Raw genomic sequence first — 25,133 nt, forward strand, 5'->3', positions numbered from 1 at the left:
AGACCAACGGCGAGCCCCCATGAAAGAGAGTTGAAATCTATAGGTGCGTAACGCCCCATCAAAGGCCGAAGAAGGCAATAGGCAGATCATGGGATTCAAACGGAAGGCATTGGCACGCCTCGAACCCGTGAGCACGTGAGAGCCAAACCCAACGCGGGTAACCATTGCCATCTTTGCTACCACCCCGGGTGGTAGGTGGGTCCCTTCCAGAGCTTACTATTTGTTTTGTTTCTAGTTGGTATAATGGGAAGACTTTCTTCTGCTTAAGAGTTCTAATTAGGAACAAGAGGAAATGAATGAAACAATTTGCTGGTTTTGAAGTTATTTGTTTCTCTTGAGTAATGGGTTTACGAATTGAGATCTTTCTGTTGTTTATTTCCATCCAATTTCTCGTTGCAACAGCGCAGGCGAATGCTCTGGACCGTAAGTTCAAATCTTTTGTGTCATACTAGTTCATTGACACCCATAAGTTGTTTTCAAGTTTAATGATCACCAATAGATTACACTAGTGAAAAGAAAAGAAAAAGAAGCGGTTTAGTTTCCCACAAAATGCGTCCTTCGAAAACATCCAAAATTTTGTTCGTCGAGATTAAGACTAAGATAGAATACTCTAGAGCTCTTTGGGTTGCTTTCTCTTGCACTCTTTTGATGAGAAAATTGGTTAACGATGAACTTGTCGATATTAAGTTTAATTAGTAGATATCTTTAAATTTAAGCAATTAAATGGTTGGACTTTGTTAATTACTTAGTTTGGAGAAGTTAACTTCTGTCTGTTGTTATTTTATTTTCCCGGGAACATGTCTGTTGTTAAAATTAAGCCACTAGTTCACTAAAGCTAGAGGTCTTAGATTTGCTACCATTCAGGCATGTTCTTTCTTATTCACGAATGGCAGAATAATCAACAAAGCAGTACCTTGAACCAGAAACAAAGCTGTCTGCTAATAAAATGAAATCCGAGGAGAAGGCGACCTCGAAGAAGGATGTTACTTTTGTTCTTGTCTTCCTGGCCATCATTGGGTTCTCATGTGCGATGCATTTGTTTCGTAAATTCTGATAAGAAAGTAGGTTAGCAGTAATTCTAGTTCCGATCCCTAGCTATCACCTCTCCTGTGATGCCTTAACGCTTCCATCTACGTACAAGGAATGGCAACTGGCAAGGAAAGTTTAATTTTGAGAATTGAGTGTGGTATATGAATGCATAAAAACTTTTTTCTTAACGGGGACACTTATTGGACTAATGATCTTATGAACCAGTTGCCGCTCTGGAGAATCTCAAAGATGCCTGGACGAATATACCACCAAATTGGAATGGGCATGACCCATGCGGTAGCAGTTGGGATGGAATTCAGTGCAACAATTCACGCATCACATCCATGTAAGTCCCAATTGTATTTTCCCATCTACTTGTGGAAAGTTGGTTATTCATTTTTCAATAACTGAAGTTAACTGTCACTTCCATTTTTCAGAATATTACCGAGCATGGGTTTGATTGGTCAGCTGACCGGAGACATTGCACAGTTGTCGGAATTACAGATGCTGTATGTCTTCTTCAATTTTCATGTTCCTCTTCTCCCATAGTCAGATCCAGTTCCAACTGATTTTGTGAAGCGTTGTAAAGTCACACTGGACATATGTGCTTTCTTGGCTTTTGTTTTGTATTTCCTCATAAGAATTGTCCAAAGTAAGGTCTGACTGCCAGCTTCCGCATACAGGGATCTCTCACACAACACCGGATTGACAGGAACTCTTACTTCATCCATCGGAAGTTTGACGAAGTTAACAAGCCTGTGAGAAAGTTTCGATTGTTTATAAAGGGTATGGCTTATAAGTACTTGTAATAATCCTTCTAACCAATTGCTTCTACTTGGCGTTTCAGATTCCTGGTCGGTTGTGACTTCAGTGGTCCCATTCCAGACACAATAGGGTCCCTGCAGGAGCTGCGCGCTCTGTAAGGATTTGGACTTTGGTATTTTTGGTCTCACGCTCACGCATTTACAAACTGCTTCATCCCCTGAAGTAATTGACATTATAGAAGAATGGAAAGGGCATCAATTCCAACCTTCTACAAACTTTTGACATAATAAATGATTACTCTTTTGAAAGTTTAATCTTAAGTTCGTCGACGATATGAAAGTATAAAGTTTTAAAAATCAATAAGTTAGATCACATGATGTATGCCTGTGTATTATTTTGGCTCTCTATGCGCCGTAAACTTTCCGAGTTTTCCGAACAGTTGGTTGCCCACAGGCCCCACACCACATGGCCTCTTCAGGTGAAGTGGTGAACCTATTTCCAGAAACAAGTCTTCGATATGCTTCTATAAAAAGAAAGGAAACTTGAATGTGGATTCTAAATTTTGTCTTTGATTCTTGCACCAGATGCTCCTTTTCATAAATGCATGCCATCTAAACAACTGAATATCTGTATTCCAGAAATTTTCAGCTGAGTACTGCATGCACCATATGTTTGACGGACTATTTATTCCGTACTGGCCAGTTCCTTGTATTGCCGTCTCTCAATGCTTTTGATTTTCTTTACTCCCCTGCAGGGATCTTAATTCCAACAGCTTCAGTGGGAGTATACCTCCTTCAATTGGCAACCTATCAAATCTTTATGTGCTGGATCTGACGAATAATAGCCTTTCTGGGACTATTCCTGTCTCTAGTGGGACAACACCTGGTTTGGATATGCTGGTTAATACGAAGCACTTGTATGTCTAAACTCTTTGTGAGAGTGTTTATATCAAAACTTAAGCAGTCCCACATGTGGTCTTTACTTACATATTGCTATTTTTACAGTCATTTTGGAAACAATCAGCTCTCTGGTGCAATCCCATCTAGTCTTTTTAGTTCAAGCATGACGCTAATACATGTGTAAGTTCAATAGAATTCACTTTTAGTGTTCCACATTATGTACTTGACTGACAGGAAAAGATTAAATGTTATGACATGGTTATGCGTGCATGCAGTTTGCTTACTTGTATAGCAATATTAAGAAGCAAGCTTTCGTACAGGAAAGAGGTTTCATATAGATTAAAGCAGAGAAAATGTATAGTGAACGTGGTTGTGTGTATGTTTAACAATGAGTTTTCTTCGAGCTGTTGAGAGCTCATTTTGTGAGAGCACATCCCTTGACAGCTTCGCAAGCTTGATGTCTAACTCTGGTTTTTCTCTCCCTAATATGGCGTATCAAGAGTGCACACAAGGAAGACCCATTATATGCAGCCGCTATACTAGACTAGATGTTGATTCTAATGATAAATATTGGGCTTAGTTTCTATATCTGACAATTCTCAACCTGCATTATTCAATTTTGGCATCTTGATGTGATTTTGATTAAACAGGCTTTTTGAAAACAACCAGTTTAACGGCAACATCCCTTCAACGCTAGCACTAGTCCAGAAGCTTGAGGTGGTGTGAGTATCTGGATCACATGAATGCAATCATGATAAGTATCTCGTAGCTATGAATTTCAATTGGAGTTTGGATTGATATTTTGTGGTCGCAACAGGTGTCTCGATGGGAACTCGTTAACTGGATCTGTCCCATCACAGTTCAGCAATCTCACAAGCGTCAATGTGCTGTAAGCAACTAAAAGGTGTTTGCCAATTTAGGTTTGTTTCCAGGAAGTCAGCTTATTGTGCATTTGGTTTACTTTAGGTACTTGTCAAACAATCAACTGAGTGGCCCCATTCCCAATTTTTCAACAATGAAATATCTCAACTATGTGTAAGTAACAATCACCTTGCAAAATCAGGGACATGAATTGGTCTTGTTAATTACTTGCTTCCCCTATGAAGATGATTGCATTTTTCTTCATATGGTCTTTGATGGAAATGTTACTTGCAGAGATTTGAGCAATAATACATTCGACGCATCAGTTTTTCCTTCATGGTTGTCAAACTTACAGTCTTTGACAACAATGTAAGTTTCCCACTCGATCTGTCTGAATACACACACTTGCACTCCACGCAGACATACTAAATATTTCTACACAAGTTACATGAGTCATTTAAGGTATGCTACCAGGGTCCTTTTCCACCTTCAGGTTTTACTTAACCATAACATTATCTTGCTGGTCTTTCTTGTGTGTTTGTTGCAGATAATTGAGCCATCACTTGTATTGTCTGTTGGGTAAATGAATTGTCTCAATAGGGATCTCTTAAAATCTATCAATCATGAATCCTATTATATCCATCAAGTTCATCAAAGCACAGGAATCTACTGATAACTGGCCTACTCTGTGCATAATTCATCACAAGCCTTAGTATTGTGTATAGCTTATCTTTCACATGCGCTGAATAGAGACCCCAAAGAACCTTTCTGATTTCTGTCTTCTATAATGGGATGAATGAATTTTCTAGGTTATTCTGCGAGGAAATTGAGATAGGATCATGGGAAACAAACTTGTTTTCTTCGATCCTATCAGTAAACTGAGCACTTTTAGTCAAAATTGATGTTGGCATCACTTTCACGAGCTCTTAGTAAGATTTCTGATGATGCTGAGTTGCTAATTATCCTGTGAGGACCTAGTTCCCATCCAGAGGAGGGCTGATGTTACTTTATGTCTGCTAACCTTCCCCTAATCTTTGCCAACTTCACACCTAAAGCAAGCCATGTCAAGGGAAAAAAAACCCTAATAGGCACAGAGTTCAGTGTGGTGTGGGTGGAGGGTGAGGATCATATGTGTGCTCGTAACTAAAAGGAGAAAGTTCCCAAAACAAAAAAACTTTTTTGCTAAAAAATTTCAAATTATACGCTATACATGTTTTCCCCCTAATGCATGTCTTGGTGGCAGTGTTATGGAGAACACAAGACTTTATGGTCCACTTCCGGGCGCGCTCTTCAACCTTCCTCAGTTACAGACTGTGTGAGTATCAGTTTAATCTCATATCATCTTGCAATTCTTATGCTAGCCTGAAGTCCAAACTTATAAGTATCTGACATTTTTAGACTTTAACCCTATAGGGTTTAGTTCTATAATTTCTATCCTGAAATTTATAACCAACAACAATTTTCTTTGGCTTGTGTGACAGTTCATTGAGTAACAACCAGCTTAATGGCATTTTGGATGTTGGCTCCAGCTATGGCAACCAACTGAAACTTGTAGATCTGCAGAACAATTTGATATCTGATTTTAATTTTACAGAGAGAGTGGGTACCTCTGTCGAGTTCATGTAAGTGGGTGTCACTATCGAGTTCATGTAGCCAGAAAACTTATTTGTTTGATTTTTGGGCATTTTATCTGCTATATTTCGTTGAAGATTTGATATTTTCAGTCTTATACAAGTTATACTACCTGGAAATTTAGTATCTACTTTTCTTTCCTTCATCTGTTGCATTGTTGTTTCAAAATCAAATCTTCTTTACAGTGTGCAGAAAACTCACTTGGTTGACGGATTTGAGACCTTGTCGTTATGGAATATTTTTGAAAAATATAAATCATTTATATGAAAACACCAAATATATGTCTCTGATTTCTCAAAAACCCTTTTCGCTAATAATTATACAACTAAACACGAAGGGTATTTGTTATTCAAAAGCAGCTCTCTAGAAGGTGTGCTGAAAAGAGAGACTCTCTGAAAACCAAAACCGAATGAAGTTATACATTGCCCGTATAGAGTTCTACGAACTTTTCTTCGCTTTATCAAGTATCATTTTTCTACCTCATTGGTGTAACTCTATTTTTTCCTGCAGACTTGTAGGAAATCCAGCTTGCACGGGAACAGGAGGGACAAACAAATACTGTGCCATTCCACCGTCCAACCTATCCTCATATTCCACCCCACCTAACAACTGTATCCCTAATACGTGCAGTTCAAATCAAGTTTCTAGCCCCAACTGTAGATGTGCATATCCATACACAGGAACCCTAATCTTCAGAGCTCCTTCCTTCTCAAACCTCAGAAACTATTCTATCTATAAATCTCTTGAGGAGTCTCTGATGACGTGTTTTAATAAAAATGAGCTTCCTGTGGATTCAGTTTCTGTTAGTAATCCGTCCAAAAATACAGATAACTACCTTTTGATAAGCCTAGAAGTGTTTCCATATGGCCAAGATCATTTCCATCGAACAGGAATTTCTGGAATTGCATTTGTCATGAGCAGCAAAACTTTCGTGCCTCCAAACACTTATGGAACCTTTTCTTTCCGAGCCAATCCTTATAACTACTTTGCAGGTATTAAGTTTTTTTCCTTAGTGCAAAAGAAATGTGAGAACTATTTGGTCTCGTTCTAATATCTTTCTTATCCAGAAGGAAACAATTCGTCAAATCGAGGGGTGATTACTGGAGCGGCAGTTGGTGGTTCTGTTGTTCTGCTATTGGCTCTCCTTGCAGGATTTTATGCTTTCCGTCAAAAGAGAAGAGCTGAAAAGGCTGATAGAGTGAACAACCCTTTTGGTAAACTCAGGAGCTCTTCTCAACAATTTATTTGCGCAACAATGGTATTATGTTTTTCTCGTGCTTAATGCTTTATGTCGCACCATTGCAGCTTCTTGGGACCCGAATACAACCAGTGGTGGTGTTCCTCTGTTAAAAGAAGCAAGGTGTTTCTCATATGATGAGCTTAAGAAATACACAAACAATTTCGCAGAAGCCAACAGAATTGGGTCCGGTGGATACGGGAAGGTTAGCTTCTACATCTCATTCTGAATATGTGAAAACCATTTTTTTCTTGTTTCCCGTGTAGGATCCATTAGTTTTTCTTTCAATTCCTTATAAATCCTGAAGGTTTTTCCCTTTACAAATTTCTCCGCGTCTTAAATGGTTAAATTAGTATTTCTTCCGTGCTGCTTATCTTTCTATTTTCTCAACTTCTGATATTCTGTATATAGGTGTATAGAGGAACTCTTCCCAATGGGCAACTGGTTGCCATTAAAAGGGCTCAACGAGGATCTTTGCAGGGTGGTCTGGAATTCAAAACGGAGATTGAGCTTCTATCCAGGGTACATCATAAGAACGTTGTCGGCCTTATGGGTTTCTGTTTCGACGAAGCCGAACAAATGTTGGTGTACGAGTATATTGCAAATGGTACACTCAATGAGAGTCTTTCAGGTACTCAGCTCACTTTCCTAATCTTCTCCACCAACATGTACAGTAATAGACACAACGGTTGGCGGCCGGGGACCACAACTTCCCCAAGCTTCTACAATTTCTCAGTTGCCCACAGGGTTTTTGATATCTTCAAAGAAAGTTAGATATTTGACCCTCCAACTTCTTAATAATTTGAACTTAGCCCCTCTAAAGGAGTTGAGTTTTGTTCACCCTCCACTTAAGAGGGTGAACATTATCCTCATTCCTATTGGTTGAAATGGTGTTGATCCCACCACAAGATGATGTCATGCTTACCAAAAAGTATATTGCATGATAACTGATGCTTGGGGGACCTTTTTTGTTCTATGACTTGGTCTGCCACTCAGCACGGATACCGATGCTTGTCACATTTCAGTTGGTACTTCATAAGAGATGCTTGTTTTGGTGTTATTCATTGATCAAGTATCCATGTTCAGTACAAGTGAACACCTTGCTTAAGTTGATTGTATAGGAAATATGAAGAAGTAATCTATTAAATCAGAAGAGAGTAGAATATGTTATTCACATAAATTCAACAATGAAAAGCCAAAAAAATATTTTTCTGGAGGCTCATCTTTCTTAAACCTCCAAACTTGATTCACCTATATATCCTCACCAGACAGAGGGGAAAATATAATTGAAAAAGCTGATAGGTACCTTCTGGTGTCCATAAGCTGCACTATCAGACTATGTCCTTTGAGAACATGTGCATCCAATTAGCCAATAACAACTAAATACGTGTTAGTTTTGCAGGGAAGATAGGAATTAGGTTGGATTGGATGAGGCGGCTTCGAATAGCCCTTGGATCAGCAAAAGGCTTGCAATATCTCCATGAGCTTGCCAACCCTCCAATCATACATAGGGACATCAAATCAAGCAATATCTTATTGGATGAACACTTGAATGCAAAAGTCTCTGATTTTGGTCTCTCCAAGCTAATGGGTGATGCAGAAAAGAGCCATATTAGCACTCAAGTCAAGGGGACATTGGTCAGTAAATATCTTTTCCTTTCATTGTTGAAAAAGAAACACATTATTTATGTTTGCCAAATGCACGAATGTATGTAGTTATATGTTTATACTCCAACCAATTTATGGAGTCATGATGGCTAACAGCTTGAGATGATATTTTTGCTTAGGATTTCGAACTAAAACTGGTATTCCTTTATTCGTGGTAGGGCTACATGGATCCAGAGTATTACATGACCCAACAGTTGACTGAGAAGAGCGACGTATATAGCTTTGGAGTGGTACTGCTAGAGCTTGTAACCGCAAGACAGCCAATCAAGAAAGGCAAATACATCGTAAGAGAGGTGAGGCAAAGAATGAAAAGGGATAAAGTCCTATACAGTCTTGATGACATTCTTGACCCTGCCATTTTGGCCCCCATGCCGAAGGGTTTAGAGCAGTTTGTGGATCTTGCAATGAGGTGTGTCGAAGAAGAGGGAGCTCGGAGACCTGCAATGGGTGCTGTGGTCAAAGAGATTGAAAACGTTATGCAAATTGCTGGTCTGAACCCAAATGCTGATTCAACATCCATGTCTGCTACTCTTGAAGGGGATGGTAAGGGGAACCATCCGTACACTGATGACAGCCGTTTTGTCTCTTATAGTGGGACCTTTCCACTTGCATCAAATTAGAGCCCGTGAGGTTTTTTGTTTTCGCTTCAATATCTATGTATTTAGCATGTGACCTGGTTTCAACCTCGTGATGTTTCTAAGCGTATGGTGGAGTACCTAACCGTGAATTGGCAAGAATACTTGGCTCTTGTTCACGTTTATTGAGAGCTTGAACTTCTATAACTAAGACAAAATTAGAATACTCATGCAGAATATAAACTCTAGACTATTTGTGATTTTTGTGTAAATTAAGCTACTGCTACCTATTTTACTTAAATGTCCCCTTATATTCTGTAGTAAAATAGAATATTGTGCTTTATAGTTTTCTGATTATGACAAAAATGCATGCTATGCTACTGATTCAGTAGAGGCTCAGATTCGGCTTTTGTCGAAGGATGCTGGTTTCTTTGGTAAGACAAGTGATAGTGTCACGTCCCAACTCCAATACAGGTCACGTGACCGGCCGGTGACGGAATCACGAAGGCCTCTAACACTTTTACCATTCAGAGCACACTAAATAATATATAAAGAGAAACAACGGAAGCGTCTATTCATACAACTCAAGAGTGTCTATACAACATAGCTAAGCATAATTTACAATAACAACTACTCCTGTTCCTTTTTTACAGATGTACTATTTACAATGACTAACCAACAACGCATCTGGCCCCCCAAGTTGCTATCTACAATAACCTGGAAAATTAGAAAAGACTTCCATAAGCCGAAGCTCGGGTGAGAAACGTATACCAAAGTTACAAGTTTGACCATGGAAATACCGTACTTAATAAAACAGTTCAAGAACCAAGCAACATTTCAAGTATTCTCATCAAATTTTCCAGTAACATGCATTTTGATCCATAAATTCAATTCTTTGGTCCAAAGATGGACCATTTTCTTCTTCCCTTTCATTTTTGCACATTCGAGCGATAATAACATTTAACGATATTTTTGCCAGTTAGTTGGGGAGCGACCCCATTGAAGAGTGGTAAGATATCGTTACCCGGTGATGCCTGGCTGCATCTCTTACCTTATTACTTCACGCCGCTAGTTTCTTTACATGTCCCCTAGCGCTCGAGACACCGTTCAAATGATTCATATTATCACAAGCATGTACTAACAAGAAGTAAAATTCAAGTTTCCAAAACATATTGCCATGGTCTAGATTAACTGTAACGCAAAAGATTTGTAAACCAACCATTGCATGCATTAACATCAAATAAGGCAAGTAGGAAGCTCAATTCCCATATTTTCCAGCAAAACAAGCAATGGCATTTCTTTCCAACAATTCAAATAAATACATGTAGCTAAGGTATGCGTAACTCACTAAAAAAAGATGCGTCTAATTTTACGTGGCACCGAACTAGCCCAAGGCGCTGGTACCGATACAAAATTGACCACAAATTACTATTTGTTACAGTTGAACTTAATGGGTAAATTAATTTTTAAATCAGGCCATCGAAGTGGCATAAGGACTGTTTTTTTTTTTTTATAGCTCTAAAATGAAAGTAATGTATACTTTAACCTAATATTTCCTCTGAAGCTATGGGTACAAAAATGCACAAGTTTAAGTTAGAGTTCCTACAATCTGTTAGGAAAGACACTAAGGATTTTAGCTGGATTTTTAACAAGCTTAATCAAATTCCTATTTCAATCTCTTAAATCAATTTACGGCGGTGAGTTCCGAAGCCGAACTCTTTGCCGGAAAGGGTTTCACTGGTGAAGAAATTACAGAAAGGTTCAGGTATGGCAAGTGCGAGGAGAGAGAGTTGTACGGTGGAGATTGAGGTGAAAGGAAATGGCCAAAGTAGTGTCGAGATGGCCGGCAACCATGGCCGCTGTTTCCCAATACGTGCACATACGTGTGTGAGTTGTAAGAAGTTTTGTCCCAAATCTACTTCCCCTGTCATAAACAGATACATATTTCCTATTATTAACTATAAAATAGATTAATGGGTGAGAAGATTACCAAATGGAATTGTAGAAATCCTCTGGTGAAATAAACGGAAACGAAAGCAGTGGATCTCGGTAAAAAGGAATAAGCAGAAGTCTCTCTCTCCTTTACTAATCTCTTTTTATTTTGTTTTGTCTTCTAATTTAATAATTACCCATATATATATTTCGGTGGAAAGGCGGTGAAACAAGTAAGGAGGACACCTGTTAATCTCCTCCTCATGACTCAGCATATTTCGTGTTCCATTAACGTGAACTCTGACCAAACGCGTTTGGATTTCAGTCTCCGAAAAATTCCAAAAATTTAACACAGACTAATAATAATTTAAGGGTCATCGCGGCAGTGTCGGATTTTTAAGGTAAAATCCCAACGTTGCAAAACTCATATAGTGTGTCGGGTTCCTATTCGGACTACATGACTAAATTCCTTTTTATTTTTTTTAAAGAAAAGTGAGGATTTTACAGATAGAGAATGATTGTAGTTGTTAGAGTTCGTCATATTTGTCCCTCTAGGGCCTCTACTAATTTCTGTCTCTAAAAGACGGTAAAGGTGTATCCAATGCCCAATGCTCCCGCTTAAGGTCTAGGGGAGAGGGAAAATTTTCTTTTCTTGTAGGAAGGAAAAAACAAAATGAAGGACAAATTTTTTTTTTTTTAATTTGATCTAAAGTGATTACAGTTCATGTGATATTCTGGGAACTTTTACTTAACCATTTCCTGTATTTTTTTTTTGACTTGGTACAAATATCAAATCAAAGTCTGACTTTGGAGTGTAGTTCAGCAAAATTGTGAACCTGAATTTTTTTTGTTCGTTTAAGATGTTACCTTCTTGGCTTAGGATGAAATGTAATGAACAGATAACATTCTGATCCAGGGGTACATGGATCTAGGATATTACATGACCCAACAACTAACCCCGAAGAGCGATGTTTATAGCTTTGACATTGTACTTTTGGAGCTGATAACCAGAAGAAAGCCAATAGAGTGCAGAAAGAACATTGTGTGGGAGGTCAAGGAGGCGATGGACAATGCAAGTGACCCGTTGTTATCAAAATTCTCGTTTTCTTTCCAATCGACGGAGAATCGACGGAAAATCGTATCGTAAGCTTGCTGGAATGTGGGTGTGAAAAGTGGAGTTTGGTTCCTTGCCGTATTTCAGGACTTCTTTGGAAACAAACAATGAAGTGGGTGAAGTATGGAAGAAGATTAACAAAATGGACTTTATTAACCCTCAAAGTAGAAGAACAATCAATCGAGACGATTGAGTGAACAATTACAAGTTAATTCTACTCCTAGAAAAGAAAAGATAAAGGCCTGATTGGCGTTGTTTGTGTGTGTTTGAAACTGCTACTAACTTGTACTTAAATAGGCCTCCTTACATTACATTTGAATTCAAAACTTTCCCCCCAAAGTGGCAGTTGAAAACTTCTCGGATTCTGATTATGAACCTCCTTCAACTGCCGATCATGCCCACGTTGAGAAAATTGTCTCGTTGATTGCGGTTTCCATCCTCTTCAATCGTGGAAACATGGGATCCACGTCCATTTGACACCTGTCACCCGATCGACGGTCCAAAATGCCACAAGAATACGCCACGTGTAGGCCAATCGATGGACAAGACTTTTTATAGTTTCACCATCGATTCACCTCCACTCTGAATCACTAAGTTAAGTCCATCCTATCCTCACATTTGCTCATATTTACCCCTGCCACGTGTCACCTAATCGACGGGTAAAAATAGAAATCTTAATTGTGGTACAAACACCCGTCCGAGCTTCTTGAGATTCTCGACCCCGCAATGGGTTGGGGCACGTCATTAATGTTATGTTTAGAGAAGTTTCTGGACTTGGCAATGAGTTGTGTTTGTGAGATAAGTCGCAGCCGGCCTAAAAGGGGTGAAGTGGTGAAAGAGATTGAGAACATCATTCAGGAGGCTGGTTCGAACCTCAACTCTCAATTTGTGGTATTCAATCTCTCAAGTTTTGTGGAGAAAACAGATGGCTTTGATTTTAGTGGCAGCTTTGTTCCTTTTCATGTGGAGGGTCATTGAGTTTCTTTTTGGTTTTATGCTGATTGAAAGTGCTAGATGTAATCAAGTCATGGGCAGAAGGGGGGCAGAAGGGGCTCTTCTTGATTAATAAGATGTTTTTGACTCATTTTATCCCTTTGCTATGTTTTTATTTGGCTTTAAGAAGTATTTCTCACAAGTTGTACCATGGGAATCTAGATGCAAATATATTCAGAGCGGTCTAATGCATGAGGTCTACAATATGTACATGACACCCACAAGCGTCGGGCGGCTCCGATTACGTATGTGTCCAGATCTGTGTCTCAAGCATTTCCCTTTTCTTACCAAGTAGGCTTACGTGCTATTCAATTTATTGAATGTAGTAATGTTGAATCAAGAAAATGTGAATTGTGCTTATATTGTGGCACTTCCCACGCAAGATTTCATCAATAGTCCAAAAGTTTCAAAGAGTGTAATAAGAATCTCATTAGCAGTATATAGATATTTAAATAAACTCAAAGCGCACATCGAAAATATCAAATTACTAGAACTCGTTGGAAAACATATCAAATTACTAGAACTCATGGGAGGTACCATTGTCGATTGACTGTGAGAATAGAGAGTGAGTTGTGTTTATTTTTTGGTCTGGACCCAATTGACTCCTCAGGCTTTCTATATTGAAAATAAAATTTCCTTAAAAAAAAATCACCGAGTTTTGCTTTTATAAATTGTTGAGCTATGTATTAAACACAATTATTCCGTCGTTTACGTGTATTTGCCCGTGCCTACAGCACTACTCACCCTTTGATGACATTTTTGTAAGAATATGGGTGTTTTCTTAAAATAGTTGGAGAACACACATCAGCCTTTAGATCAAATGAATTTCAGCTCTTATTTCAATTTGTGTTTGTGTGGTCCCCACACCCTTGTGTTTTATTAGGTAGGTGAGTGTTTTCTTAAAAGAGTTGGAGAGCACACATCAGCCCTTAGATCAAATAAATCTCCGCCCTTCTTTCAACTTGTGTTTGTGTGATTCCCGCACTCTTGTATTTTATTAGGTAGAATGTACACACGACACATGGGCTGTTCAAATTGAGAAGCCCCTGAAATTTTCAATAGACAAACGGAGTTCAGGTGGGGAAATACACCCAAATACGGATCAAGCACACAGTGTGTGTGAGAAGATCTCTTAGAGCATCTCCAATCCAATACTCTATTTGAAAGTATCAAAATACTCTATTTTATTCATAAAGTGATTTTAGAGAAAATCACTATTTCTATTTACTCCAACCACAAATCCTCTATTTTTCCAATAACTTCTCCTCTCTTTGGTTTGCACCCTTCACCGGATCTTGAGAAACTTCAAGCCATGCACAACATAGAATTTTGTCCTCTTCCACTAGGAAAGCTCTGCCACGTTGGGAAGATTTCCCATCAAGTTCCATACTTGGAAGAAAACTTGATAGGATAATTTTTATTAGACTTCAGCTCTTGGAAAGGAAGAACTCGGATTGTTTGATGAGAAAAAATCTGTTTTATAGATGAAAGTGCGGTATTGAAATAAATTCACCCATCTACCAGAAGTTAATAAGGATACAAATGTCATTTTAAAAGGTGAATAGTATTATAGAGGGGATTCTTCATATTTTCTCCCATCCTTTAAATATGGATGATCAAAATTCCATCCTATCAAATAGAGGAGGCTTGAGAGGATGGATTGGAGAAGTTTCATACTATCAAATGAAGGAATAAATGAAGAAATAAAGCATGGGTTGGAGATGCTCTTAGGGTAAGTTTTTTTTCGCTTGCCACAGCAGTATTTCGTCAAAAACTAGCGAAGTTACTCTAAAAATGTCAGTCTTTTTTTTACCTTAATCCACGATGGTCGTCGGATCATTTGAATAATATCGTAGGATTTGAAACAAAACGATAGTGCAACACAAATGCTAATGTGGGAAAGTCATTATTTGGCTTTAGAACTGACCGATCAATGGAGCTTTATCTTATGAGCACCAATGGAGTTGCACTAAGCACAGGAGTCTGATTATTGGTATGTTGACATCGAGCCTCCACCTTCCTAGTACCTAGTACCTGCTCAAGTTACACTTTTTTTTTTTTAATAACCCGGGTGCACACTTCACTTATCTCTGGACCAATCTCATCGTACACTGACCTTACGTATAAAACCTCTGATCCAAAGGTCTTACTTGTTTTCATTTTTGTAATGCCCTACATACCTCAATGAACCCTCCCTTTGACTGTTCCATAGATCCAGGTGCTGACGAAAGGGTTTAATGACTTGTGAACCCTCCCTTTGACTAATTCCATAGATCCAGGTGCTGATGAAAGGGTCTAATGACTTGTCTAACGAGATGTCAACTGTCCTGAGGATCATCCCTTTGACTGTTTCTCCTTCTTCGTCTTCTTCTTCATGAAGCCTCAATAAAGAAATGTACCCAATTATCTAACAATCTCCATATTAATTGTGGCCTTGTGGGTTATTTTCACATTTTTGACTTTGGTGCCAGAAAATAACCGGTTAACCAATTTGGGTTTTGTTTTCGCGTGCTCTCCTTTGTTTTATGTTACAGAAATTTGGTGATGGTGTGTAGTTGAGATGTCATAATGATATTGGTACCGACGGGTCGGTACCGAAATCGTAGGGACGGCCGCGCCGGGCCGTCTCCGGCCACCGGACGGCCGATCCGAGCCATCCAAAAATTCTATAAAAAAAAAACGAGGGGGCATTCGCGGGAATCAACGGCATCCGAGGTGTGTAAGGTGCTTGATCCGAACACCCTTTTTTCGTGTATATAATTTTTGGATGGCTCGGATCCGGCCCGGCGTGGCCGTCCTTACGATTTCGGTACCGACCCCATCGGTACCTGTAGCATCACTCAAGATCCCAACGGAGGCTTGAATTTTCCATGCGTTGAATTTTCCAAATTGAGAGGTCTACAGAGGCTGCCAAAGCCAATTCAAGCCTTGACTTCTAGCATGCCTTTCCCTCTCACACATGGATCCTTTCAACACATTGGCTGATTTCCAACACGTATTGCGGCTATGTAATAAATGGAATACACTCAATTGAGAGTTCATGGTAATTGGTATAATGGGAAGACTTTCTTCTGCTCAAGAGTTCTATAATTAGGAACAAGAGGAAATGAATGAAACAATTTGCTGGTTTTGAAGTTATTTTGTTTCTCTTGAATAATGGGTTTACGAATTGAGATTTTTCTGCTGTTTATTTCCATCCAATTTCTCGTTGCAACAGCGGAGACGAATGCTCTGGACCGTAAGTTCAAATCTTTTGTTTCATACTAGTTCATTGACACCACTAAGTTATTTTAAAGTTTAATGATCACCAATAGCTCATAGATTACACTAGTGAAAAGAAAAGAAGAAGAAGCAGTTTAGTTTCCCACAAAATGCGTCCTTCGAAAACATGTTTGTCGAAATTAAGAATAAGAGAGAATACTCTAGAGCTCTTTTGGTTGCTTTCTCTTGCACTTTTTCGATGAGAACAAGGTTAACGATGAACATGTCGAGATTAAGTTTAATTAGTAGATATCTTTAAATTTAAGCAATTAAATGGTTGGACCTCGGTAAATTACTTAGTTTGGAGAAGTTAACCTCTGTCTGTTGTTATTTTATTTTCCCGGGAATAATTTCTCTAAGGCTGCGGATCGAACCTACGGAATGCATAATAGTTTTGCTCTCCTCCCTATTTTTAAATGCTCACTAAAGCTAGAAGTCTTAGATCTGCTACCATTCATGTATGTTCTTTCTTATTCACGAATGGAATAATAATCACCAAAGCAGTACCTTAAACTAGAAACAACGGTGTCTGCTAGTAAAATGAAATCCGAGGAGAGGGCGACTTCGAAGAAGGATGCTACTTTTATTCTTATCTTCTTGGCCATCATGGGGTTCTCATGTGCAACGCATTTGTTTCTTAAATTCTGATAAGAAAGTAGGTTAGCAGTAATTCTAGTTCCGATCCCTAGTTATCACCTCTCCCGTAATGCCTTCACACTTCCATCTACAAGGAATGGAAACTGGCAAGGAAAGTTTAATTTTGAGAATTGAGTGTGGTATATGAATGCATGAAAACTTCTTTCTTAACGGGGACACTTGTTCGACTAATGATCTTATGAACCAGTTGCTGCTCTGGAGGCTCTCAAAGATGCCTGGACGAACATACCACCGAATTGGGGTGGGCTTGACCCATGTGGCAGCAGTTGGGTCGGAATTCAGTGCAAAAATTCACGCATCACATCCATGTAAGTCCCAATTGTATTTTCCCATCTACTTGTGGAAAGTTGCTTATTCATTTTTCAAAAACTGAAGTTAACTGTCACTTCCATTTTTCAGAATATTACCGAGCATGGGTTTGAGTGGTCAGCTGACCGGGGACATTGCACAGTTGTCAGAATTACAGATGCTGTATGTCTTCTTCTTTTTTTCATGTTCCTCTTCTCCCATAGTCAGATCCAGTTCCAACTGATTTTGTGAAGCGTTGTTAAGTCACACTGGACATATGTGCTTTCTTGGCCTTTGTTTTGTACTTCCTCATAAGAATTGTCCAAAGTAAGGTCTGACTGCCAGCTTCCGCATACAGGGATCTCTCATACAACAACGGTTTGACAGGACCTCTTATTCCATCAATTGGAAGTTTGACGAAGTTAACATACCTGTGAGAAAGTTTTGATTGTTGTTAAAAGGGTATGGCTTACAAGTACTTGTAATAACCCTTTCTAACCAATTGCTTCGAACTTGGCGTTTCAGAGCCCTGGTCGGTTGCGGCTTCAGTGGTCCCATTCCAGACACGATAGGGTCCCTGCAGCAGCTGAGCTATCTGTAAGAATTTGGACTTTGGTACTTTTGGTCTCACGCATTTACAAACTGCTCCATCCCCTGAAGTAATTGACACGACAGAAGAATGGAAATGGCATCAACTCCAACCTTCTACAAACTTTTGACATAATAAATGACTACTCTTTTGAAAGTTTCATCTTAAGTTCGTCGACAATTTGAAAGTATGAAGTTTTTAAAATCAGTAAGTTAGATTTTGGCTTCAGTATGAAGTAATTGACATTACAGGCCCCACACCACGTGGCCTCTTCAGGTGACCTATTTCCAGAAACAAGTCTTCGATATGCTTCTATAAAAAGAAAGGAAACTTGAATGTGGGTTCTAGATTTTGTCTTTAATTCTTGCACCAGATGCTCCTTTTAATAAATCTATGCCATCTGAACAACTGAATGTCTGTATTCCAGAAATTTTCAGCTGAGTACCGCAAGCATCATATGTTTGACGGACTATTAATTCCGTAATGTCCAGTTCCTTTTATTGCCGTCTCTCAATGCTTTCGATTTTGTTTACTCCCCTGCAGGGATCTTAATTCCAACAGCTTCAGTGGGAGTATACCTCCTTCAATTGGCAACCTATCAAATGTCTATTGGCTGGATCTGTGGAATAATTCCCTTTCTGGGAATATTCCCGTCTCTAGTGGGACAACACCTGGTTTGGATATGCTGGTTAATGCGAAGCACTTGTAGGTCTAAACTCTTTGTGAGAGTGTGTTTATTTCAAAAGTCAAACGTTCCCATATTGCCGATCAAAAAAAAAAAAAAAACGTTCCCATATTTGATCTTTATTTACATATTGCTATTTTTACAGTCATTTTGGAAACAATCAGCTCTCTGGTGCAATCCCATCTAGTCTTTTTAGTTCAAGCATGACGCTAATACATGTGTAAGTTCCCAACACCCTATTCAATTTTAGTGTTCCACATAATGTACTCGAATGACAGGACTTATTTAAATGTTATGACCTGATTATGCACGTATGCAGTTGCTTACTTGTACAACAATATTAAGAAGGAAGCTTTTTATAGGGGAAAAGAGGTTTCATATAGGTTAAAGAAGAAAAAATGTATATGTATATGTGAACGTGGTTGTGTGTATATGGAAAAATGAGTTTTCTTCAAGCTGTTTAGAGCTCGTTTTGTGGGAGCACGTCCCTTGATAGCATCCCAGCTTGATGTCGTACTCTGGTTATTTCTCTTACTAATATAGCGTATCAAGAGAGCGCGCGAGGAAGAGAGATTATATGCGGCTGCTATACTGGACTAGATGTTGATTCTAATGAGAAATATTGGGCTTAGTTTCTAGATCTGACAATTCTCAACGTGCATTATTCAACTTTGGCAAGCAGAATTTTTGAAAACAACCAGCTTAATGGAAGCATCCCTTCGACGCTAGCACTGGTCCAAACGCTGGAGGTGGTGTGAGTATCTGGATCACATGAATGCAATCATGATAAGTACATCGTAGCTATGAATTTCGATTGGAGTTTGGATTGATATTTTGTGTTGGCAACAGGCGTCTCGATGGGAACTCGTTAACTGGATCTGTCCCGTCACAGTTCAGCAATCTCACAAATGTCAATGTGCTGTAAGCAACTAAAAAGTGTTTGCCAATTTAGGCTTGTTTCCTGGAAGTCAGCTTATGCTGCATTAGGTTTTCACTTTACTATGAGAAGCTTCTAATTTTGCACTTTTAGGTACTTGTCAAACAATCAACTGAGTGGTCCCTTTCCCAATCTTTCAACTATGAATTATCTCGACTACGTGTAAGTAACAATCACCTTGCAAAATCAGGGACATGAATCGGTCTTGTTAATTACTTGCTTCCCCTATGAAGGCAATTGCATTTATCTCCGTATGGTCTTTGATGGAAATGTTACTTGCAGAGATTTGAGCAATAATACATTTGACGCATCAATTTTTCCTTCATGGTTGTCAAACTTACCGTCTTTGACAACAATGTAAGTTTCTCTCTTGATCTGTCTCAATACACACACTTGCACTCCATGCAAACATACTAAATATTTCTACGCAAGTTGCATAGGTCATTTAAGGTATGCTACCGGGGTCCTTTTCCACCATCAGGTTTTATCATGGGCCTTGTGTAGATTGACTTTGTCTGTTAACCATAACATTATCTTGCTGATTTTTCTTGGGTGTTTTTGCGGATAACTGAGCCATCACTTGTATTGTCTGTTGGCTAAATGAGTTGTCTCAATAGGGATCTCTTAAAACCTATCAATCATGAATTAAATTATATCCATCAAGCTCATCAAAGCACAGGAATCTACTTATAACTGGCCTCCTCTGTGCATAATTCATCACTAGCCTTAGTATTGTGTATAGCTTATCTTTCACATGCGCTGAATAGAGACCCCAAAGAACCTTTCTGTTTCTGTCTTCTATAATGCGGATGAATGAATTTTCTAGGATATTCTGAAGAGGGGATTGAGATAGGATCATAGGAAACAAACTGTTTTTCTTCGATGCTATCAGTGAACTGAGCACTTTTAGGCAAAATTGATTATGGCGTCACTTTCATGAGCTCTTAGTAAGATTTCTGATGATACTGAGTTGCTAACTATCAGGAGGGATGGTGTTAATTTATGTCCGCTAACCTTCCCCTAATCTTTGCCAACTTCACACCTAGAGCAAGCCATGTCAAGGGAAAAACACAGAGTTCAGTGTGGTGTGGGTGGAGGGTGAGGATAATATGTGTGCTCGTAACTAAAAGGAGAAAGTTCCCAAAAAAAAAAAATTGATTTAAGTTTCAAATTTTACGCTATACATTTTTTTCTCCTAATGTCTTGGTGGCAGTGTGATGGAGAACACAAGACTTTATGGTTTACTTCCGAGCGCGCTCTTCAACCTTCCTCAGTTACAGACTGTGTGAGTATCAATTTAATCTCATATCATCTTTTAATTCTTTTTTTTGGTAAGCCCATCTAGCAATTCTTATGCTAGCCTGAAGTCCAAAGACTTTAACACAACACGGTCTAGTTCTATAACTTCTATCGTGAATTTTATAACCAACAACAATTTTCTTTGGCCTGTGTGACAGTTCATTGAGTAACAACCAGCTTAATGGCACTTTGGATGTTCGCTCCAGCTATGGCAACCAACTGGAACTTGTAGATCTTCAGAACAATTCAATATCTGATTTTATTTTTGCAGAGAGAGTGGGAACCACTGTCGAGTTCATGTAAGTGGGTATCACTTTCGAGTTCCTGTAGCCAGAAAACTTATTTATTTGATTTTTGGGCATTTTACTGCAATATTTCGTTGAAGATTTGATATTTTTAGTCTGATACAAGTTATACTACCTGGACATTTAGTATCTACTTTTCTTTCCTTCATCTGTTGCATTGTTGTTTCAAAATCAAATCTTCTTTACAGTGTGCAGAAAACTCACTTGGTTGATGGTTTTGAGACCTTGTTGGTATGTAATATTTTTAAAAAAAATAACTCATTCATATGAAAACACCAAATAGATGTCTCTGAATTCTCGAACACCCTTTTCGCTAAATTATTATACAACTAAACACGAAGGGCATTTGTTATTCAAAAGCTGCTTTCTAAAAGGTGTTCTGAAAAGAGACTCTCTGAAACCAAAACCGAACAGGGATGTGTTTAGGTTCCTTTTTGGACGTTATACGTTGCCTGTATAGAATTCTACGAACTTGTCTTTGCTTTATCAGTTATCATTTTACTACCTCATTGGTGTAACTCTATTTTTTCCTGCAGACTTGTAGGAAATCCAGCTTGCACGGGAACAGGAGGGACAAACACATACTGTGCCATTCCACCGTCCAACTCATCCTCATATTCCACCCCACCTAACAACTGTATCCGTCATATGTGCAGTTCAAATGAAGTTTCTAGCCCCAACTGTAGATGTGCATATCCATACACAGGAACCCTAATCTTCAGAGCTCCTTCCTTCTCGGACCTCGGAAACTCAACTATCTATACAACTCTTGAGAGTTCTCTGATGGATTGTTTCCAGTCCAATCAACTTCCTGTGGATTCAGTTTCTCTGAGTAGTCCGACCAAAAATACAGATAACAACCTTTTGATAAGCCTAGAAGTGTTTCCGTATGGCCAAGATCGTTTCAATCGAACAGGAATTTCTGGGATTGCATTTGTCTTCAGCAACCACACTTTTAAGTCTCCCGACACTTATGGACCCTATTCTTTCAGAGCCTATGACTACTTTGAAGGTATTAAGTTTTTTTTCTTAGTGCCAAAGAATTGGGAGAGAACTATTTGGTCTCGTTCTAATAACTTTCTTATCCAGAAGGAAACAAATCGTCAAATCGAGGGGTTATTACTGGAGCGGCAGTTGGCTGTTCTGTTGTTCTTCTATTGGCTCTCCTTGCAGGATTTTATGCTTTCCGTCAAAAGAGAAGAGCTGAAAAGGCTGCTAGAGTGAACAATCCTTTTGGTAAAATCAGGAGCTCGTCTCAATAATTTATTTGCACAACAATCGAATGATTTTCTTGGGCTTAATTTACTGCTTTATGTCACACCATTGCAGCTTCTTGGAACCCAAATACAACCAGCGGTGGTGTTCCTCTGTTACAAGGAACTAAGTGTTTCTCATATGATGAGCTTAAGAAATACACAAACAATTTTGCAGAAGCCAACAGAATTGGATCCGGTGGATATGGGAAGGTTAACTTCTTCATTTTCTATTTGCCGGAGTAAAGTATTCGTTAACCTTTTGTTGCCCTTGTCATGACATAGATACTTTCATAAACTGCAAGTCATTGTAGTTACAGACCAAGTTATTGACGATTAACCATATCCACCTCCATCCCCAATGGAAGTATGATTTCCCCCACTGTAAATTAAGCAGGGAAGACAATTTGTCGTAGATGCAATGGTGTTATATTTACTTTGTATCATATGGAACAGAGACGATTCTCTGAATTCTTGTAGGAGTATAGTCCCATGCACTTTCTTTTTAAACTTACCCAAAAAAAGTCTGCACCTTTTTCTCCCCTATTTATTGAAAAGTAGAGTTATGTAACACTGATAAATCATGTAAATACTCAACTGTACTTGTACTTGTGAGCTTATTCTGAAAATGTGAAAACCTTTTCTTTTCTTTTTTGGTTTCCAGCATGGGATCCATTTGTTTTTGTTTTTATTCCTTAATTCTGAAAGTTTTTCCCTTTACGAATTTCTCCACGTCTTAAGTACGCAAATAAGTATTTCTTCCGTGCTGCTTGTCTTTCACTTTTCTCAACTTCTAATATTCTGTATGTAGGTGTATAGAGGAACTCTTCCCAATGGGCAATTGGTTGCCATTAAAAGGGCTCAACGAGGATCTCTGCAGGGTGGTCTGGAATTCAAAACGGAGATTGAGCTCCTATCCAGGGTACACCATAAGAATGTTGTTGGCCTTACGGGTTTCTGTTTCGAACGAACCGAAGAGATGTTGGTGTACGAGTATATTGCAAATGGTACAGTCCATGAGAGTCTTTCAGGTACACGCCACACTTTCGTAATCTTCTCCACCAACATGGACAGAGGCACACACAACTGTTGGCAGCTGGGGGGCCACTGTTCCCCCAAGCTTCTACAATTTCTAAGTTGCCCACAAGGTTTTTGATACCTTCAAAGAAGATTAGATTTTTGGCCCCTTCAACTTCTTAATAGTTTGACCTTAGCCCCTCCAAAGTATGGATAGTTTGACCTTTCGGCCCTGCTAAATCTAAAGAATTTTGCCTCTGGGGGGACCTTTTTTGTTCAATGTCTTGGTCTGCTACTCAACATGGATACCGATGCTAGTCACATTTTAGTTGGTACTTCATAACTGAAGATTGTAATGCCGTTCTTCATTGATCAAGTATCCATGTTTTCCACCAGTATACTATTTGTACTTGTGAACACCTTGCTTGAGTTGATTGTATACGAAACATGAAGAAGTAATATTCTAAATCTGAAGAGAGTAGAATATGTTATTCACAAACATTTGAAAATGAAAGGCCAGAAAAAAAAATGTTTCTGGAGTCTCATCTATGTTAAACCTCCAAACTTGGATTCTTCATGTATGTATGTACGTATATCCTCACCAGACAGAAGGGAAAGTATTGTAAAAGCCGAAAGGGACCTCCTGATGTCCATAAGCTGCACTATCAGACTGTGTCCTTTGAGAACATGTGCATCCAATTAGCCAACAACAACTAAATACGTGTTAGTTTTGCAGGGAAGACAGGAATTAGGTTGGATTGGATGAGGCGGCTTCGAATAGCCCTTGGAGCAGCAAGAGGCTTGCAATATCTCCATGAGCTTGCCAACCCTCCAATCATACATAGGGACATCAAATCAAGCAATATCTTACTGGATGAAAGCTTGAATGCAAAAGTCTCTGATTTCGGTCTCTCCAAGCCAATGGGTGATGCAGAAAAGAGCCATATTAGCACTCAAGTCAAGGGGACAATGGTCAGTAAATTTTCCTTTCATTGTTGAAAAAGAAACACATTATTTATGTTCACCAAATGCATGCATGTATGTAGTTTTGTTATATGTTTATACTCCAACCAATTTATGGAGTCATGATGGCTAACAGTTTGAGATGATTTTTTGGCTTAGGATTTCGAACTAAACTGGCATTCCTTTATTCGTGGTAGGGCTACATGGATCCAGAGTATTACATGACCCAACAGTTGACTGAGAAGAGCGACGTATATAGCTTTGGAGTGGTACTGCTAGAGCTTGTAACCGCAAGACAGCCGATCGAGAAAGGCAAATATATTGTAAGAGAGGTGAGGCAGAGAATGAAAAGAGATCAAGTCCTATACAGTCTTGACGAGATTCTTGACCCTGTCATTTTGGCCCCCACACCGAAGGGTTTAGAGCAGTTTGTGGATCTTGCAATGAGGTGTGTTGAAGAAGAGGGAGCTCAGAGGCCTGCAATGGGTGCTGTGGTGAAAGAGATTGAAAACGTTATGCAAATTGCTGGTCTGAACCCAAATGCTGATTCGACATCCACATCTGCTACTCATGAAGGGGATGGTAAGGGGTATAACCATCCTTACACCGATGACAGCCTCTTTGTCTCTTATAGTGGGACCTTTCCACTTATATCAAATTAGGGCCCGTGAGGGTTTTTGTTTTTGTTTTCGCTTCGATATCTGTGTATATAGCATGTGACTTGGTTTCAACCTTGTGATGTTTCTAACCCTATGGGGGAGTACCTAACTACGAATTTGTAGGATACTTGGCTCTTTTTCACTTTTATTGAGAGTTTGAACTTCTGTAACAGAGACAAAATCAGAATACTCAGAATATAGACTACAAACTATTTGTGATTTTTGTGTAAATTAAGCTACTACTACCTGTTATACTTAAATTTCACCGTTTATTCCATAGTAAAATAGAATATTGTGCTTTATGGTTTTCTGATTACAACGAAAATGCATACCATGCCTACTGATTTAGTAGAGGCTCAGATTCTGCTTGTGTGGAATGATGTTGATTTCTTTGGTAAGACGAGTGAGAGAGAATGATTGTAGTTGTTAGAGTTCTACATACTTGTCCCTCTAGGGCCTCTACTAATTTCCGTCTCTACAAGAAGGTAAAGGCATATCCAATGCCCAATGCTACC

General features: G+C 39.0%; 3 protein-coding genes across 4 annotated transcripts; all 3 read left to right on the top strand.

Moving 5' to 3' along the window:
• The first annotated feature begins 228 nt into the window (after positions 1-228).
• LOC131306327 (leucine-rich repeat receptor protein kinase HPCA1-like) lies at positions 229-8,926 on the top strand. 2 transcript variants are annotated; one of them, XM_058332497.1, is made up of 19 exons: positions 229-423; positions 1,255-1,375; positions 1,467-1,538; positions 1,713-1,787; positions 1,877-1,948; positions 2,549-2,710; positions 2,799-2,873; positions 3,344-3,415; positions 3,511-3,582; positions 3,660-3,728; positions 3,849-3,923; positions 4,798-4,869; positions 5,036-5,176; positions 5,697-6,178; positions 6,257-6,400; positions 6,492-6,628; positions 6,835-7,054; positions 7,826-8,061; positions 8,250-8,926. In XM_058332497.1, exons 1-19 carry the CDS (start codon positions 342-344, stop codon positions 8,709-8,711), a joined length of 2,841 nt encoding a protein of 946 aa, XP_058188480.1. In that variant the 5' UTR covers positions 229-341; the 3' UTR covers positions 8,712-8,926. The 2 variants fall into 2 exon arrangements, with proteins under 2 accessions (XP_058188480.1, XP_058188478.1); XM_058332495.1 differs by having other exon boundaries at positions 230-423; positions 6,254-6,400.
• Positions 8,927-10,433: 1,507 nt separating this feature from the next.
• On the top strand, positions 10,434-12,189 carry LOC131307075 (PTI1-like tyrosine-protein kinase 1). Its single transcript, XM_058333492.1, has 3 exons — positions 10,434-10,560; positions 11,498-11,674; positions 12,053-12,189. Exons 1-3 carry the CDS (start codon positions 10,434-10,436, stop codon positions 12,187-12,189), a joined length of 441 nt encoding a protein of 146 aa, XP_058189475.1.
• A 3,481-nt stretch (positions 12,190-15,670) lies between these two features.
• LOC131306328 (leucine-rich repeat receptor protein kinase HPCA1-like) lies at positions 15,671-24,887 on the top strand. Its single transcript, XM_058332498.1, has 19 exons — positions 15,671-15,943; positions 16,811-16,931; positions 17,023-17,094; positions 17,270-17,344; positions 17,437-17,508; positions 18,044-18,205; positions 18,331-18,405; positions 18,868-18,939; positions 19,035-19,106; positions 19,216-19,284; positions 19,405-19,479; positions 20,336-20,407; positions 20,580-20,720; positions 21,263-21,738; positions 21,816-21,962; positions 22,056-22,192; positions 22,791-23,010; positions 23,733-23,968; positions 24,157-24,887. The coding sequence occupies exons 1-19, from the start codon at positions 15,862-15,864 to the stop codon at positions 24,619-24,621; spliced, it is 2,841 nt and encodes a 946-aa protein (XP_058188481.1). The 5' UTR covers positions 15,671-15,861; the 3' UTR covers positions 24,622-24,887.
• The last annotated feature ends 246 nt before the right edge of the window (positions 24,888-25,133 follow it).

The sequence above is a fragment of the Rhododendron vialii genome, chromosome 11a (genome assembly GCF_030253575.1).
Source record: "Rhododendron vialii isolate Sample 1 chromosome 11a, ASM3025357v1".
In the NCBI taxonomy this organism is placed as follows: Eukaryota; Viridiplantae; Streptophyta; class Magnoliopsida; order Ericales; family Ericaceae; genus Rhododendron; species Rhododendron vialii.

Bases quoted from the DNA above. Each gene is read 5' to 3' on its own strand.
- LOC131306328 (XM_058332498.1), top strand. From the start codon at position 15,862: ATGGGTTTACGAATTGAGATTTTTCTGCTGTTTATTTCCATCCAATTT. The intron at 19,285-19,404 runs GTAAGTAACAAT...TGTTACTTGCAG, and splicing joins ATGAATTATCTCGACTACGT to AGATTTGAGCAATAATACAT. The intron at 20,721-21,262 runs GTAAGTGGGTAT...TTTTTCCTGCAG, and splicing joins GGAACCACTGTCGAGTTCAT to ACTTGTAGGAAATCCAGCTT.
- LOC131306327 (XM_058332495.1), top strand. From the start codon at position 342: ATGGGTTTACGAATTGAGATCTTTCTGTTGTTTATTTCCATCCAATTT. The intron at 1,949-2,548 runs GTAAGGATTTGG...ACTCCCCTGCAG, and splicing joins CTGCAGGAGCTGCGCGCTCT to GGATCTTAATTCCAACAGCT. The intron at 6,179-6,253 runs GTATTAAGTTTT...TTTCTTATCCAG, and splicing joins TCCTTATAACTACTTTGCAG to AAGGAAACAATTCGTCAAAT.
- LOC131307075 (XM_058333492.1), top strand. From the start codon at position 10,434: ATGGCAAGTGCGAGGAGAGAGAGTTGTACGGTGGAGATTGAGGTGAAA. The intron at 10,561-11,497 runs GTAAGAAGTTTT...TGTAATGAACAG, and splicing joins TGCACATACGTGTGTGAGTT to ATAACATTCTGATCCAGGGG. The intron at 11,675-12,052 runs GTGACCCGTTGT...TTCCCCCCAAAG, and splicing joins GGAGGCGATGGACAATGCAA to TGGCAGTTGAAAACTTCTCG.